Source organism: Enhydra lutris, unplaced genomic scaffold, assembly GCF_002288905.1.
Source record: "Enhydra lutris kenyoni isolate GAN:26980312 unplaced genomic scaffold, ASM228890v2 scaffoldscaffold17, whole genome shotgun sequence".
NCBI classification, from domain to species: domain Eukaryota; kingdom Metazoa; phylum Chordata; class Mammalia; order Carnivora; family Mustelidae; genus Enhydra; species Enhydra lutris.
The window spans coordinates 37,436,990-37,454,498 of NW_019154101.1; the positions used below are offsets into that span (position 1 = coordinate 37,436,990).

A 17,509-nucleotide genomic window follows, 5' to 3' on the forward strand; every position below is an offset into this window, starting at 1 on the left:
TCTCTCTCTCTCTCTCTCTCTGTCAAATGAATAAATAAAAATCTTTTAAAAAGAAAAAAAAAAAAAAGACTATCTTTTCAAAGAACACTTTTCCTTCTGCAGTTGCTAATTGGCCAGGAACCATTATCCTACCAACGTCTGGTCACCACTGAAGCGTTTGAAGCTGATGTACATTTCTCTGACCTGGAAAAATTAGAAAGTGACATAGAGAATATGTTAAAAGTTGTGGAAAAACACTTAGAATTCAGTGATGAAGATGAAAAGGTTGGTTCAAGGAGATTTTCAAAACCATGGTGTTCTTACTGTTCTGTTCTGTTAATTATATTTTTACATCAGTGATGTTTACTGAAAGAGTCTGCCAAGTCATGCCAAAGAATAGGCCCATACGTGATTTTCTGCTGCATGTCATTGTAAGATTTGCCAAGTGATTTACATGATGCTTAAAAAAATAGACACGCTTTTTGACTAAAGGTAGTGTTTCTGTGTTCTCTAACTTCCTCTAAACTAACATTCTTTATGAGATATTTTAACTTCAGATGTGAAATACTTAAAAAAAATGAATTTTTGTTACTTATTCAGGTGAACAGATCTTGACTGATCTCATACTTTGTAAGTTGGTTCTGCTTGGGAACTGTCAAGTAAGTGATGCTGTATGCATTTTTCTTTTGAGTAAGCTATTTTTCCTATTAAACTTCAGGTGGATGAGGAGAGAGCCCAGATTGAGGAAGTTCTACAAAGAGGTGAACAAATGTTATATCAACCTATGGAGGATAATAAAAAAGAAAGGATCCGTTTGCAGTTACTACTTTTGCGCACAAGATACAATAAAACTAAGGTACTATCTTGGGAGAGACTCTGTTTTCCTTAAATAACTTATTTAGCTCTTGCCATTCAGATATTCAATGTTGCATTCATGGATACCTTAAAAAGCAGATGGCATAGTATCTCTTTATCCTTTCTGGTATGCACTACTAAATAACATTTATATTTTCAGATGGGACAGGACTCAAAGGAAATAGAAACAAAATCTTATTATTGGGACCTCTTTTGGACTTCTAATAATGTCTTAAATCTAAAAGACATCTGTTCTTTTTAGAAGTGACTTCCTCCTTCAGTTCTGTGTTTCATATGTGGAGGTCTTAATCACCTCAAAAAATTTTAGTTTACAAATAACTAAATTTGTGAACTGATAAATTATGATTTGTGTTCTAGAAAAAGATTCACTACCAGCTCCCTTTTCAATGGCCATCATCTCAACCGCACTCTAAGTGTGCTGCTGTTCTCTCCAAGTCTGTTCTTAGGTAATCCTTCTAAGAACCATTTTTTAGTTGATGACGTTGAATCTAGTGGAAGATTCTACTCTCTGAGCTTGCTGCCTGTTAGATGTCTCTATCTGTATGTACTGCAGCCTTATGACATGTCCCAAGCTAAACTTGTCCTCTCCCTTCCCCTTCCAATCCATGTTTCCTAATTTATTCCCCATCTTTGTTTATTTCCTTAAAAACTACCTATTCTCAAAGTAGAAACCTCAAAATCTTCTCAACCATTTCTTGTTCCTTACACCACATCAAGTAGGTATTAAAACCATGTCTTCTGAATGGAAGCATGACATATCTGAACCTAAAGTTAGACATAGCTCTACCAGTTACTTGCCTTATGACCCTGGGGAAAGGATGGAATTTCTCTTAGTCTACTATCCTTTCTGTAATTCACACTTAAGATTTGCTCCTGTTAGTCAGTGTAATATGTCCTAAGCTGATTTTTGTTCTTGTTTTTTTTTTTTTAAATGTCCAGTCTTTCTTAATGCTAGCCCATCCTCCATTTAGTTCTCAAAATTATTCCCCTCAAAGTTATAGCTGGTCATGACATTCCTTTATCTAAGAAAGTATGCAGGAAAATATTGCAAAATACAGAGAAAGCTTTAAGTGCAAGGTTCATCACTATAATGATACACTAAGGCTTCTATCTGGCCTCCAGCTACCACTTTGATTCACTGGCTCTTAACCAGGCATATAGTTCTGCTGGTTTTCTGCACATTTTCCCAAACACACCGGTGCCTTTACACCTTTGGGATCTTGCTAATTTTATTTTTAACTCCTTGGTATGGGTTTTATCTCATTTTACCTGAAAAATGTATTATCTTTTAAGACTTGGCTCCATTTTTACTCCTAAGATTTTTTCAGATGATATTATAGTTCTTTGCCTTATTATTACTTTTGAAAGTATCTTACTTTCCTAGAACTTTTGGGTCCGAAATCATAAATCATTACTGGTCCAAAATGGAAATGATTCTTGGACTTTTAACAAATGCATAAATTTGTTTTTTAAGAGTACTAATATACACTACAACAGGCACAATTCATTTTGGGTTCACTAGCATTAGTTATTGTAATTAAAATGTTCTTAAAATGCTTAAAAAGTTTTTGTCCTTATTTTTTCCTTAGCCCATATGCTTCTTCAGACTTGCAGTTTTTTAAAACTGTTTCTTATCTATGAACATTAGAATCTCTTGGGGAACTTAAAAAAAAAAATCTAACTTACAAACCAGTTAAATCAAAATCTCTTAGGTTGGGCTTATCTGTGAACACTCTTTAAACAAACAAGCAAACATTCTAAGTAATTCTGATGTTCCATCAGGATTGAGAACCACTGGTTTTTAGGACTCATTTTCTTACTTAAAATGTGTGTTTAATGACCTTTTCCCATTTGTTTATGAGGGTATGTTTGCTCTTTTTAAAATATGTGTAAGCTCTTTATAAAATAAAGATATTGGTCTCCTGTCATATTTGCTCTTAAGTATTATCTTGTTGTTTTTCATCTTCAAATTATTTTATCCTTAACATAAAACCATTTAAAATTTTGTTTAGCCCTATATGACTGTATTTGTGTATGTTTGTGTGTGTGTTTCCAGCCTACTTAGGATCTGAAAAGTTCTTATTTTCCACAGAGATACTTAATTCTATTTAGTCCTGGTTTTTCCTTATGGTTGGATAAAAACAGAACAGGAACTTTTAATTAAGTGTTCAGATAAAATTAACTTTTTAATCTGTTTATCTGGAACTTAGGTTGTGTATGACTTGAGCAACATCATGTAACAGTATTGAATGTTAGCATTAGCTTGTGGTATATTTGCATTTCTGTGTCCTAGCGGAATTCTTTAAAAATAAAATTATCCAGAAGTAAAGTCTGGGTCGGATCTCGAGGACTTTTTTTTTTTTCTTCTCCTAGGACATTTTGATTGATCACTCTCTTAGGATAAAATCTATTTTTGGAATAAAGAAAGCACATGTTTAAATTTTGAACTGCCTTGCTGCTTCTGCAAGACTATGAAGGCTCAGGAAATCCTAGGTTATCTTTATAGTCTGAATAGAGAAAGATGGTCTTTCATGAATGTGACCTTTTTTTTTTTTTTTTTTTTTAATTTGGAACTTCCTATCTACAATACCTGTAGACCTTTCCATTTCTTTTATATTTGCTTTAAAAATATAACTTACCTTCTTGGACATATAGGTAAATATCCAGAAATGCTTTCTGACTAAAATTTGAAGGCATGGCATCAGGATAATAAAATTAATATTAGTGTCCAGTATAAATAATCACGTGGATAAAATCAGGAAATCTTTGGCTTGCTTCTCTCCTGCTATACTATCCAGCAATAGGTGAACACGTTTCATCGCATTCTAGGAGACACATAAATGCAGATGTCTAGATTCAACACCATGTTGTTGACTTAACTGGTTTTAGTCTTGAGTCTCAGTTTCATTTAGGAATTGTAACCATAGCCATTTTCAGGATGCTACCTCATTGAACATGTATTTATTCACTGCCATCTTTGAATTCTCAGAGAACTGTCCTTTTTTAGAAGTTTAATAGAGAAAACAGTGAAAGCATCATGGAAGCTACCTTAATTCATGAGAAGATGCACTTTGCTATTTGCAAGTAATAGATAGCACATTTAATAAACTGTAACTGAAGCCCAGAAGAGTTCATCTAATCATGACATTTTACAGAGTAAAATGGTATTAAAATTTTTTATTTCCTACAGAACTTTATGATTTATGGTATAGTCTCATTCCCCCAACAATTCAGGAAGGGGTTGTTACATTTTCTTGTTTGCTAAATGAGTTTAGGTGGCACACTTCTTAAAGAAAACCCTGTCAAGCTTTAACTTATTTATACTGTTTAACTGCAGGCTGCAAAAGAAAATGAGTATAGAGATTGTCAAGGGTTTCTATAGCAATACAGGCAAAAATATAAAAACATAAAACTCGTTTTTTTTTTCCCCTTTGATGGTACTGAATTGCTCCACCAAATAGTATTGTGTTTTTTTTCTATTTGCTGCTGTTCATTGTGAGTCTATTTTAAGAGATGTGTCTTATTGTTATTGTTTTTACAGGCAGCCTCTAATCACCAAAGGAGAACAGGTCAGCTTGCTCCTGGAATTCAGTCGCCACCTCTCCCCACAGATTATCTAGTTGAGATTAACAAAGTTTTACTTTCCATGGATGATGCTGAATTATCACTCAGTGCACCCGAGCTAAGCACTGTTGCCTATGAAGACTTCTCTTTTCAGGAAGACTCTCTGAAGGTAAATATCCAGGCACCTGATTTGAGTAACTGCTGGTTTTTTTTTATTTTTTTTTAAGATTTTATTTATTTATGTGATAGAGATCACAAGCAGGCAGAGAGGCAGAGAGAGAGAGAGAGAGAGAGAGAGAGAGGGAAGCAGGCCCCCTGCTGAGCAGAGAGCCTGATGCGGGGCTCCATCCCAGGACCCTGGGATCATGACCTGAGCGGAAGGCAGAGGCTTAACCCACTGAGCCACTCAGGTGCCCTTGAGTAGCTACTGTTAATGCAGAATAAAGCAAGAAATCTGTCCTTGTGCCTTTGTAGATGGCCTATAATTTTTAAAATTTGTACTAAAGAATTAATAATGGATGCAAATAATAAACCTTGCTCATTTCACCAAGGAAATATCAAATTTTTTTTTTTTTTAAGATTTTATTTATTTATTTGACAGAGAGATCACAAGCAGGCAGAGAGGCAGGCAGAGAGAGAGGAGGAAGCAGGCTCCCCGAGAGAGCAGAGAGCCCGATGCGGGGCTCGATCCCAGGACTCTGAGATCATGACCTGAGCCGAAGGCAGCGGCTTAACCCACTGAGCCACCCAGGCGCCCCAGGAAATATCAAATTTTGAATTTTTTAAGAGTAGGCATGGATTTTTAAGTATGCACAGTTGTTCATTCTTGGCAACATCAAAAACTTCTTTAATCAAACACATGCACGATCCATGTTCCTTTCTTATAAACTTGATTGTGAGTTTGATGTAAAATATCAACATTTATGTTGTCATCTATAACAAGTTAAGATGGGCCAGTGTTTGAGATATGGAGTAGCGTGTTGCTTATACATTAGTAGAGATCTGGAAGTTTGTAGTTACTCACAAGACTATTAAATACTATCAAGGCTTTTTCATATAATTTGCACTTATGTATAAATTTGCAGTAAATCGCTATAGATTTGATGTTTGCTAGCTCATTTCTGTCATTTAAGTTAGCATTACTACATATTTGAAAATGTAAATCATTCCAACCTCACTTTATTACTTTTACAGAATACTCTTGAGGCTTTTTGTATGTCCTCTACAAATACTGCTTTGTGCAACTGTGAGGATTTCCTTTTCTGCCGTTAGGGTATTAGGTAGCATTTCTCACACTTGGCCAATACAGGGTATTATTCTTTTTTAAAGTTTTCAGTTTTGATAAGCAACAATTATTATATCTCATTATATTTAAAATAAATGTCATGCAAGATAAATTTTTGGTCTTCTGTGGTTTCATTCTTCTTATGTCTCTGCTGGATTTTGTTCATGTGCGATACTACATTTATAGAACGTCAAAGATCAACTGGACAGACTCGGGGAGCAGATTGCAGTTATTCATGAAGCACAGCCGGATGTCATCCTCGGAGCTTCCGGGCCTGAAGCCATTCAGATCCGGGATACACTAACTCAGCTGAATGCAAAATGGGACAGAATTAACAGAATGTACAATGATCGTAAAGGGTATGTGTAAATTAAATTAATACTTACTTTTCTTAAAAAGGCCTGGGGTACCTGGGCGGCTCAGTGGGTTAAAGCCTCTGCCTTCGGCTCAGGTCATGATTTCAAGGTCGTGGGATCGAGCCCCTCGTCGGGCTCTCTGCTCAGCAGGGAGCCTCCTTCCCTTCCTCTCTCTCTGCCTGCCTCTCTGCCTACTTGTGATCTCTGTCTGTCAAATGAATAAATAAAATCTTAAAAAAAAAAAGGCCTCTAAGTTCATGGTCCATGACAAAGATCATATGTACACTAAGATTAATGAAAATAAATTTCACATCCTTGTCCTAGGCCTTGTTTAATAAATTGTGATGAGTGTGGTTCCTTGAAGAAAGAGGAATTGCATCACATATAGATGATCTTTTACAACATAATATCTTAATAATTAAAGGAAGCACCTGTAATCTTTAGGATCTAAATAGTATTCATTTTCTCTAAAAAACTTAAAAAAGATTTTCATTAATGCTCACTTTCTCCACATGCTTGATGATTAATGCAAGTGAGGAACAGGGATAGCTACAGATAATTTGAATCCATGTATAACCCCAAACCCTTTTTCTTATAATTTTCTGTCTAAAGTTTTTGAGCCTTCTTTCTCGATTTTGACCGGACCTATTAGTAAGTAGAAATAAGAACGGGTAAGATTTTTGCCAGTAGCTCTGTATGTGGTGGAAAGGCAAGTAAGGTGTGAAACAGTCCATTATAAAGTATGATGTAAAAGGAAAGTTACCAGAAAAATGTATTGGAAAACGTTAAGAGACATACATACAAAAACTAAGCAGTATGTTCTTGTTCTTTGTTTTAGCTGCATTTCAAGTGAGTATATAGTCCTTGAATAGATCATTTTTAATAGTCTTTGGGTGTATTCCCTTGTATGGCTTTTTAAAATCATCCCTGTACATTTAGACAATATTTTTTACATATATCTTTATGTGTAGTTCTGCCTAGTTAGACTTGATTATTAGATGATGACTAATTTGTTAAAACATAGTAACTTTTTAAAAATATTTTATTTATTTGAGAGAGTCAGCAAGAGAGAGAGAAAGAGCCCAGGGAGGGGCAGAGGGAGAGGAAAAAGCAGGCCCCCAGCTGAGCAGGGAACCCAACACAGGACTCAATCCCAGGACTCTGGGATCATGACTTGAGGTGAAGGCGGACACCTAACCGACTGAGCCACCCAGGCTTCCCTGTTTTGTGTTTTAGATTCTGCATATAAGTGAAATCATAGAATGTTTATCTTTCCTCTGTCTGACTTATTTCCCTTAACATAGTGCCCTCTCAATTCATCTGTGTTGTTGCAAATGCCAGGATCTCATTCTTTTTTGTGGCTGAGTAAAATTCTATTTTGTGTGTGTGTGTGTGTGTGTGTGTGTGTATCACATCATCTTTATTCATCTACTGATGGTCATATAGGTTGTTTCCATGCCTTGACTATTATAAATCATGCTACAACAAAACATAGGGGTGCATATATCTTTTTAAATTAGTGTTTTCATTTCATTTGGGTAAATATCCAGTAGTGGAATCCTGGATCATATATTATTTCTGTCTCTAAGTTTGGTGGAGTCTCCATACTGTTTTCCATAGTAACTGCCCCAATTTACATTCCCACTAACAGGGCACGAGGGTTCACTTCTCTTCACATTCTTTTTTTTTTAAGATTTTATTTATTTATTTGATAGACAGAGATCACAAGCAGGCAGAGAGGCAGGCAGAGAGAGAGAGGGAAGCAGGCTCCCTGCTGAGCAGAGAGCCCGATGCGGGGCTCGATCCCAGGACCCTGGAATCATGACCTGAGCCGAAGGCAGAGGCTTTAACCCACTGAGCCACCCAGGCGCCCCTTCTCTTCACATTCTTTCCAATGCTTGTTATTTCTTGTCTTTTGATACTAGACATTCTGACTGGTATGAGATGATATCTCATGTGGTTTTGATATGCATTTCCCTCATGATTAGTGATGTTGAACAACTTTTCATGTGTCTTTTGGCCGTCTGGATGTCTTCTTTGTAAGAATGACTATTCAGGTTCTCTCCTTTTTAATGGGATTATTTGTTTTTTTGGATTGAGTTGTATAAATTCTTTATATATCTTGGGTAATAATCCCTGATGGATAAATCATTTGCAGATGTTTTCTTCCATTCAGTAGGTTGCTTTTTTGTTTTGTTGATGATTTTCTTCACTGTGCAAAAGCTTTTTATTTTGGTGTGGTTCCAGTAGTCTATTTTAGGTTTTTTTTTTCCTGCCTTACCTGAGGAGACATATCCATAAATATGGATATTTATGGCTATTGTCCAAGAGATTACTGCCTGTGTTTCTTTGGGTAGTTTTATGGTTTCAGGTCTCACATTTAAGTCTTGACTATGTATTTGCTTTTACCAGTGAAAAATTTCAGGTCTCACACTTAAGTCTTGACTATATGTTTGCTTTTACCAATGGGGAAAATTTTTTTTTCATGGTTTTCTTACTTTTCTGGTTGTGGCCTTTTCTTTGCACTTGACGAATGGTGATGAACTCCTTTAACTTTTGTTTGTCTGGGAAACTGTCTCTCCTTCAATTCTGAATGACTTTGCCAGGTAGAGTATTGATTGTAGGCTTCTTCCTTTCAGCACTTAGAATATACCATGCTGTCTTCTGACCTGCAGAGTTTCTGTGGAAAAATCAGCTGATATCCTTGTGGGATTTCCCTTTAGCATAATGGCTTGTTTTTTCTTGTTGCTTTTAAGATTCCCTCTTTATCTTTAGTTTTTGCCATTTTAATTATTCTGTGTCTTGGTCTGGACTTCCTTTTGGGACTCTGTGCTTCCCAGACCTTGGTGTCTGTTTCCTTCCCAATATTAGGAATGTTTTCAGCTATTATTTCTTCAAATAATTTTCTACTCCCTTCTCTTTATCTTCTCATTTTGGGATCCCTATAATGTGAATATTATTACAGTGGATGATGTTTTAGAGTCCCTCTAATCTATTCTCATTTTTGTCATTATTTTTCTTGTTGTTCAGTTTGGTTGCTTTCCATTACCCTGGCTTCCAGATTCCTGAGCCATTCTTCTGTATCCTCTAATTTGTTGATTCCTTCCAGTATATTTTTCATTTTAGTTATTATATTCATTAACCCTGGCTGTTTTTTTTTTTAATTTTAATTTTTATAAACATATATATTTTTATCCCCAGGGGTACAGGTCTGTGAATCGCCAGGTTTACACACTTCACAGCACTCACCATAGCACATACCCTCCCCAATGTCCATAATCCCAACCCCCCCCAAACCCCCTCCCCCCATCAACCCTCAGTTTGTTTTGTGAGATTAAGAGTCACTTATGGTTTGTCTCCCTCCCAATCCCATCTTGTTTCATTTACTCTTCTCCTACCCCCTTAACCCCCCGTGTTGAATCTCCTCTCCCTCATATCAGGGAGATCATATGATAGTTGTCTTTCTCCGATTGACTTATTTCGCTAAGCATGATACCCTCTAGTTCCATCCACATCGTCGCAAATGGCAAGATTTCATTTCTTTTGATGGCTGCATAGTATTCCATTGTGTATATATACCACATCTTCTTTATCCATTCGTCTGTTGATGGACATCTAGGTTCTTTCCATAGTTTGGCTATTGTAGACATTGCTGCTATAAACATTTGGGTGCACGTGCCCTTTCGAATCACTACGTTTGTATCTTTAGGGTAAATACCCAGTAGTGCAATTGCTGGGTCATAGGGTAGTTCTATTTTCAACATTTTGAGGAACCTCCATGCTGCTTTCCAGAGTGGTTGCACCAGCTTGCATTCCCACCAACAGTGTAGGAGGGTTCCCCTTTCTCTGCATCCTCGCCAGCATCTGTCATTTCCTGACTTGTTAATTTTCTGGCTGGTTATTTTTTATATTTTCTGTCTTTTTGTTGAAGTTCTCACTGAGTTCAAATATTCTTCTCTCAAGTCTGGTGAGTATCTTTATGACTATTACTTTGCTCTCTTTATCAGGGCTATTGCTTATCTGTTTTATTTGCCCTTCCCCCTGCCCCGCCCATGATTCTGTCTTGTTCTTTCATTTAGGACATATTCCTCTGTTTCCTCATTTTGTCTGACTCTCTGTGTTTGTTTCGTGTATTAGGTAGGTCACTTATATCTCTTGGTCTTGAAAGTAGTGGATTTGTGTGGTTTCCTATAAGGCAATCCTGCACTACTGCATATGCCCTCCTGAGCCATGATTACTATGGCACACTGGTCGGTCAGGCTGGCCCTTAGCCCAGCTAGCTACAATGATCTGCTTTGCCTGCTGTGGGCCCACTGGGCAGGGTTTGCTCCTCTGGCTATTAAGAGACCTGGCTTTACCACCTTGGGTTTATTGGTAGATGGGGCCAGCAATTAGTATGGCTGTCTGCAGTTAGCTGCTGCAATGGCTGCAGCTGCAGGTGCAAGGAAGGGCAGGACTTGCTCTCTGCACAGCCAGCTGAGAGGACCAGCAGCCGTGGGCACTAAGTATGGGCACTTTGGTATATGGGGTTATCCCCTCTACCCCCAAGTCAGGAGTCACTTTGGAGGGATGCCTACCCTTATTTGTGAGATGGTTGGGTGGGGTGGGTTTGCAGAGGAATGCCAGGATGGAGCAAGTGGTGCTAGCTAGCCAGGTAAATGGATGAAGAGTATCATAATTGCTCCCAGAAGCATTTGGCTATCTATGCTGGGTAAAGGTGAGAAAAATGGCATCTGTCAGCACTTTGTCCCTGGGGAAATTTTCTGCAGATCCCTGCCCCTCTGGTAGTTTTGGGCTTTTCTTGTTTGTTATTGTAGAGTTGGCATGTGGTAGTTTTCTTCTGTAGTCTATGTGATGCATGTGTGTGGTATAAAATTGATTTTTCTGACCTTTGTAGTATATTGACATCAACTGTATGTAATGATAACTTTTTCTCTTTTTAAAAATCTTCCAATTTGTATATTTGCATTGACTAATGTGGTAGAACTTTAAGAACATTGTTGATTAGTAGTGCTGATGGCAGAAGTTCTGCTGTTTCCTTGATTATAAAAATTTTACCTTTTAAAAAGGTAACATGGGAATTTTCAAAAATTTAAGCACCAAACTATATTTAACTGTATTTTCTTATGTTAGAAATCTTATTTGTCATAGCTTTCATTATTTTGTTACCTTCGTTAACTTGATTGCATTTGCTAGAGTGTTGTCTTGTTTGTTTTATCCCAGCATTTGTTTGCATTATGTTCTTATTCTTAATTTTTGTTTTTCTTTCCCAACTTTGGTAACCTATTATAATCTTTATTTTTCTCCATCCATGTTTATCCACCTTTCACAAGTAGTGAGAACTTTTTGTATTCTTTTTTTTTTTTTTTTTTTTTTTTTCATAAAACATCAAGGCAGTGGCAAGCGTCCTGCACTTTTATGGTTTCAGTTATCACTTATAATCACATGAGGGTGACCACCAAGTCCATTTGTCTGTACCAGGTCCTTGTGCCATTTGGCCTATAAAACTTTTAAAACTTTTTTTCAGGAGTAGAATTTAGTGATTCATCACTTACATACAATACCCAGTGCTCATCACAGCAAGTGTCCTCTTTAATGCCCATCACCCATTCAGCCCATTCCCACACCTCCCCTCTGTTCTCTATAGTTAAGAGTCTATTTTATGGTTTGCCGCTCTCTCGCTCTCTCTCTCTCTCTCTCTTTTTTCCCTTTCCCCTATGTTCATCTCTTTTGTTTCTTAAATTCCACATATAAAAGTGAAGTCATAGGGTATTTGTCTTTCTCTCAATGACTAATTACACTATATGTTGACTAACTGGAATTTAAATAAAAACTTGAAACAAAAAAAGAGAAGCATAATCTATGGGGGAAAAAAAGCAACTTTTCAAACTTTGTTGACCAATAGTAAAAGTATGATAAATACCATGAAAATATAGCAGATCAACTTTCTTTGAAAATTCCTTTATGCCTAGTTTACACTGGTGCATGGTGTTAGTTTTCATATTTTTCCAAATAAGTAATTTTACAACCATCTTAGATAAATAATGGAGCCCCCTTTTCCTGGACAAATTTCTTCCCTTTCTTTGAGCCAGTTATTTCTTCCTTCTCATCTTGGATCCTTGGATCCTTATGTATCTTCTCTCCTAAGAATGTCTTCTCAGGTATTGATCTTCTGTACTTCCTTTGGTGGCTTTCACTGCTATGTGGACAAAGTTCAGACCTCGCATCTTGAACTTGGAAGCTTTTTAACTTTGTTTTCCCAGTGGCCTAATTTCTTATACTTCGTATATATTGCTCAAAAAAATTTCTTTCTTTAATTTCACAAAATCTTGATTAAAATTTTCTTTGTTTTCTTTACCTTCCCAGTTTCTGATTCTTACTCAGAATTCCATCTTCTACAAAGAATAGTTTTCCTTCTTAATTTCATCAGTTATCCTTTTCTCATTTTTAAAAAATGTTCAAAATTCAATTTTAAGACTTTGCCCATCCACCTACCTCTGTATACTTATCTATCTATCTGTCCATGCACCATCTGTTTGACCAGTATTTATTGAATGCTGACTAATTCAAGGCACGTACTGTTACGTGTAAGTAGTTATAAAGGATTATAAGGCAGGTGTACTAAGTAGATATAGTAGTCTGTTTCTCAGAGTCAAAGTATGTATAGTAGAAAAATATAGGCATTTACTATATAGTGCACAGTGCTTTGATGGAGACAATGCAGAAGACCATGCTAGGCACCTTGAAGGATTTGGGAATCTTCTTGGAGGTTACCCAGGTGAAGGAATAGAGGGAATGCATAAAGTCATAGATAAGAGAGAGAGTATAGTGCAGTTGATGAAATGGAAATAGTCCAGCAGAGTTAGAACTCATAGCAGAAAGATGAAACCAGAAATGTCTGAAGAGGCTATATTAGAAGGACCTTGTGTATCAAGTTAAGTAGAGCTGACCCTCAAACATCATGGGGATAGGATCACTAGCCCCCTCCCCCGCAATGTAGTTAAAAGTCTATGTATAACTTTTGGCTCCCCCCAAATTTAACTATTAATGCTTACTGCTGACTAGAGCCTTAATGATAATATAATTTATTAACATATATTTCATGTGTTCTAATGTATAATAGATGGTATTCATACAATAAAATAAGCTAAAGAAAACAAAATTTTACTAAGAAAATAATAAGGGAGAGGAAATATATTTGTAGTATTTATAAGAAAAATCCATGCATAAGTATAGGGAGCCATTACAGTATTTTAACAAGGGAATGACAGTTTGCTGATTGTAGAATACATTGGTAGAGGATGAGACTAAGAGCTGGGAGGACCCGTTTGTGCTGGTTGCATGATGATAATTTGGTTAGGATAGTGGCTGTGGAAGTGGAGACTAAAGGAAAATCTGAGAATTAAAGAGTCAGTAAAATTTGATTCATGGGATGTTGGAGTAAGGAAGGAGGAGGAATAAAAAATGAGCCCCAAGTCTTTGGCTTGAGGACCTAAGTAGGTGGTGGTACCATTGCCAGAAACAGGGTACATCGATGGTGAGATGAGTTTGTGGGCAAGATGGTAAGGCCAGTTGAAATAGTAGAGATAGCAAACTCATATGTTTATAGTACAAATCTAAAGCTAGAATGCAGTAAGGCTGGGACTTCGAGTCTGATTCTCTGGAAGACCACAGTCCTTTGCAATACTGTACTGCCTCACATGTGAGCTGGCAGGGTTAGAGAGGGGGTGATGGCTTTGTGAGTCCTACCTGAACATGCATCTCCCTCCCTCCTTTAAAAAAAAATCTTTCCCGGGGCGCCTGGGTGGCTCAGTGGGTTAAGCCTCTGCCTTCGGCTCAGGTCATGGTCTCAGGGTCCTGGGATCGAGCCCCGCGTCGGGCTCTCTGCTCAGCGGAGAGCCTGCTTCCCTTCCTCTCTCTCTCTGCCTACCTCTCTGCCTACTTGTGATCTCTGTCTGTCAAATAACTAAATAAGATCTTTGAAAAAAAAAATCTTTCCTATTTAATCCATAGCTATGCTGCTTAGATTTATTTGAAATTTATTCTCTGTTACAATGATACTCATCTTTACTAAATATAATGTTTATATTCTCTAGGTCTTCAGACCTTTTAGGCAGACTTTTTAGCAACATTTTCTATTGCAACATCTGAAAAATTACAATTTGTTTCTTTAGTGATTTAGTGATTGCATAATTTTAATGAAAGGTAATTTCATTATTTCATGAAATTCATAATGTTATGAAATGTAATGAAGATGCCTCTGTATCTTCTCTTAGTGTTTTGTTGGAAGTGCTCTTATTTATTTTTTTTTAATTTTATTTTTTTTAATTTTATTTTTTATAAACATATAATATATTTTTATCCCCAGGGGTACAGGTCTGTGAATCGCCAGGTTTACACACTTCACAGCACTCACCATAGCACATACCCTCCCCAATGTCCATAATCCCAACCCCCCTCTCCCAACCCCCTTCCCCCCAGCAACCCTCAGTTTGTTTTGTGAGATTAAGAGTCACTTATGGTTTGTCTCCCTCCCAATCCCATCTTGTTTCATTTACTCTTCTCCTACCCCCTTAACCCCCCATGTTGCATCTCCTCTCCCTCATATCAGGGAGATCATATGATAGTTGCCTTTCTCTGATTGACTTATTTCGCTAAGCATGATACCCTCTAGTTCCATCCACGTCGTCGCAAATGGCAAGATTTCATTTCTTTTGATGGCTGCATAGTATTCCATTGTGTATATATACTACATCTTCTTTATCCATTCGTCTGTTGATGGACATCTAGGTTCTTTCCATAGTTTGGCTATTGTAGACATTGCTGCTATAAACATTCGGGTGCACATGCCCCTTCGGATCACTGGAAGTGCTCTTATTTTTGTTGTGCCCAAGAGAATGTTACTTCCTTGTGGGTACGCAACAAATATTAACTGAATTTTCAAAATGATTTTCATGGAAGAAGGAAATAGAAACGTTTTTAGGAGTTAGTGATGCCAGGCACTATTTCATTATTTTTTGAAACGAATGTTATCTTTTTATCATGCAAAATAAAAATTTTATTAAAATTGTCAAAATCTCAGGGATATCATCTAACACTCTTCTAGCACCGCTACTCTTAAAAAAAAAAAAAAAAAGCACAATGAAGTTTGTTAGGATCCAAATCCAAAAAAGATTTTTCTTTCTTTCTTTCTTTTTTTTTTTTTTTAAAGATTTTTATTTATTTATTTGACAGAATCACAAGCAGGCAGAGAGGCAGGCAGAGAGAGAGAGAGAGGAGGAAGCAGGCTCCCGCCGAGCAGAGAGCCCGATGTGGGGCTCAATCCCAGGACTCTGGGATCACGACCCGAGTCAGAGGCAGAGGCTTTAGCCCACTGAGCCACCCAGGTGCCCCCCAAAAAAGATTTTTCATTGTATACTTAGTTAATGTGTTCCAAGTGTGGCAAGCAGTGGAGTTTGACATTATCTCATTTCTAAAGGAGTTAGGTTTAAATAAAAGTCTTGAGAGCCCTTTGTCTCATTGGCTAATGCTTCCATGCTGTGCTGTGTCCAGATAGAGGGGACACTCCAGATTGGCCACCACACAGAGCATGTTAGCCAGCTAGGGCTGCCAACATAAGATACCACGGATGTTGTGGCTTAAACAACAAACGGATTTCTCTTAGTTCTGGAGGCTGGAAGTCCATGGTCAAGGTGCTGGCAGGGTTTGTTTGTTTGTTTTAAAAATTTTTATTTATTTACTTGACAGAGAGACAGAGCATGAGCAGTGGGGAGGAGGCAGAGGGAGAAGCAGACTCCATGCTGAGCAGGGAACCCAAAGTGGGGGTTGATTCCAGGATCCTGAGATCATGACATGAGCTGAATGCAGACGCTTAACTTAGTGAGCCACCCAGGTGCCCCAGGCAGGGTTACTCTCTAATGAGGCCTCTCTTCCTGGCTTGCAGATGGTCACCTTCTCCCTGTGTCCTTACACACTGTGGCCTTTCTTCTATGCTATTGCAGAGAGAAAGAGATGTCAATCCCTGATACCTATTTCTCTTCCTATTAGGACACTAGTCTTATGGGATTAGGACCCTACTCTTATGACCTCGTTTAACCTTAATTAGCTCTTTAAAGACCCCCTTTCCCCAAATATAGTCACGGGGGACTAGGGCTTCAACATATGAATTTTAGGGGGTGCAGTGAAGTCCATAATACAGAGATAATGGAGTGAAGGGGATTTTGAAGTATTTTGGCCTTTTGGGTTTTGTTCTAGCTGGGAATGAAGTATTCTGGAAGTAAAACACCTCACCCCCCAAGGAAATAGGGTAATTAATCATATTTTATATATTTACCATGTTAAGTGTTTAAAGTTGGGTAGGTTAACATGGCTGCAGCTAATCAATCTTGATTTTCCAAGCTGGGGCAGGCTGTCTTTTCAGGTAAAAACCTGCCCAGTGTGTTTGCGTATGTGTGCATGCATGTTAAGACAGAGAGGGGTGGGATTGCTCTTGCTATGGTGCCTGTTTCTCTAAGAGGAATCATGAACTGTAATCTTTGAAAACTGGTCTTACAGAGCAGTGAGCTATGAATGCATTTGTTTTGGGGCTTTTCATTTAAATGAGATTTGAATTTCCTTTTTAGAAAAATTGCTTCTAGATGGTCCTGGAAATTTTGGAAACCTATTTTGTTTCTTGTCCTCTAGTCATTTTGATAGGGCTATGGAAGAATGGAGACAGTTCCATTGTGACCTTAATGACCTCACACAGTGGATAACAGAGGCTGAAGAGTTATTGGCTGAAACCTTTGCTCCCGATGGTGGCCTGGACTTGGAGAAAGCCAGCATGCACCAGCAGGTGAGTGTTTTCAAAAGAGGATAGGGGTCTCTCAAGAGGTGCCATATTTCTTTAGTGTGCATCATTGCAGACAAATTTTGAAAGTAAGGGGCAAATATGTTACCTTTTCAGGAATACATGGATAACCTATAATTTTTGTTCCAGTTCTACTTTTCAAGTTCAGAAGTTGAAGAAACACTAGTATTTAGAGTCTTTATTCAGGACTTTAGAAATTTACATTAAACATGCTCTTCAGTGGTTAATGTAGAAAAAATGTTAATTTTTAAGATTTTATGTTTGGAATAACATTTGTTAAATTTTGTATGCAAGATTTTTTCAAGGACAGAAGGATATTTGCAGACCTCGTCTGTTTTCTGTACTTAAACACTAGGCATCTTACTTTTCTTTGTATAATTGATAATTCTCCTATAAGTAAATTATTCTTCAGCTGTGTCAGGTGAGTCTAATTCAGTTTTGGGAAATATAACACAATAACTAAATCAGTTCTGTTGATATTGGGTGATTAAAAATAATGATCAAGTGGCGCCTGGGTGGCTCAGTGGGTTAAAGCCTCTGCCTTCGGCTCAGGTCATGATCCCAGGGTCCTGGGATTGAGCCCCGCATTGGGCTAGCTGC

The 17,509-nt window shown here is 37.5% G+C and overlaps 1 protein-coding gene across 2 annotated transcripts in view; it reads left to right on the top strand.

The window, feature by feature from the left end:
- The window catches only part of LOC111147605 (utrophin), a 552,279-nt gene that overhangs the window by 227,686 nt on the left and 307,084 nt on the right, over positions 1-17,509 (top strand). For both annotated transcript variants that reach the window (XM_022503758.1, XM_022503757.1), the window contains 5 exons: positions 103-264; positions 698-835; positions 4,397-4,588; positions 5,891-6,063; positions 16,744-16,894. In XM_022503758.1, the coding sequence (XP_022359466.1) occupies positions 103-264; positions 698-835; positions 4,397-4,588; positions 5,891-6,063; positions 16,744-16,894 (816 nt within the window). The remainder of the gene's footprint in view (positions 1-102; positions 265-697; positions 836-4,396; positions 4,589-5,890; positions 6,064-16,743; positions 16,895-17,509) is intronic.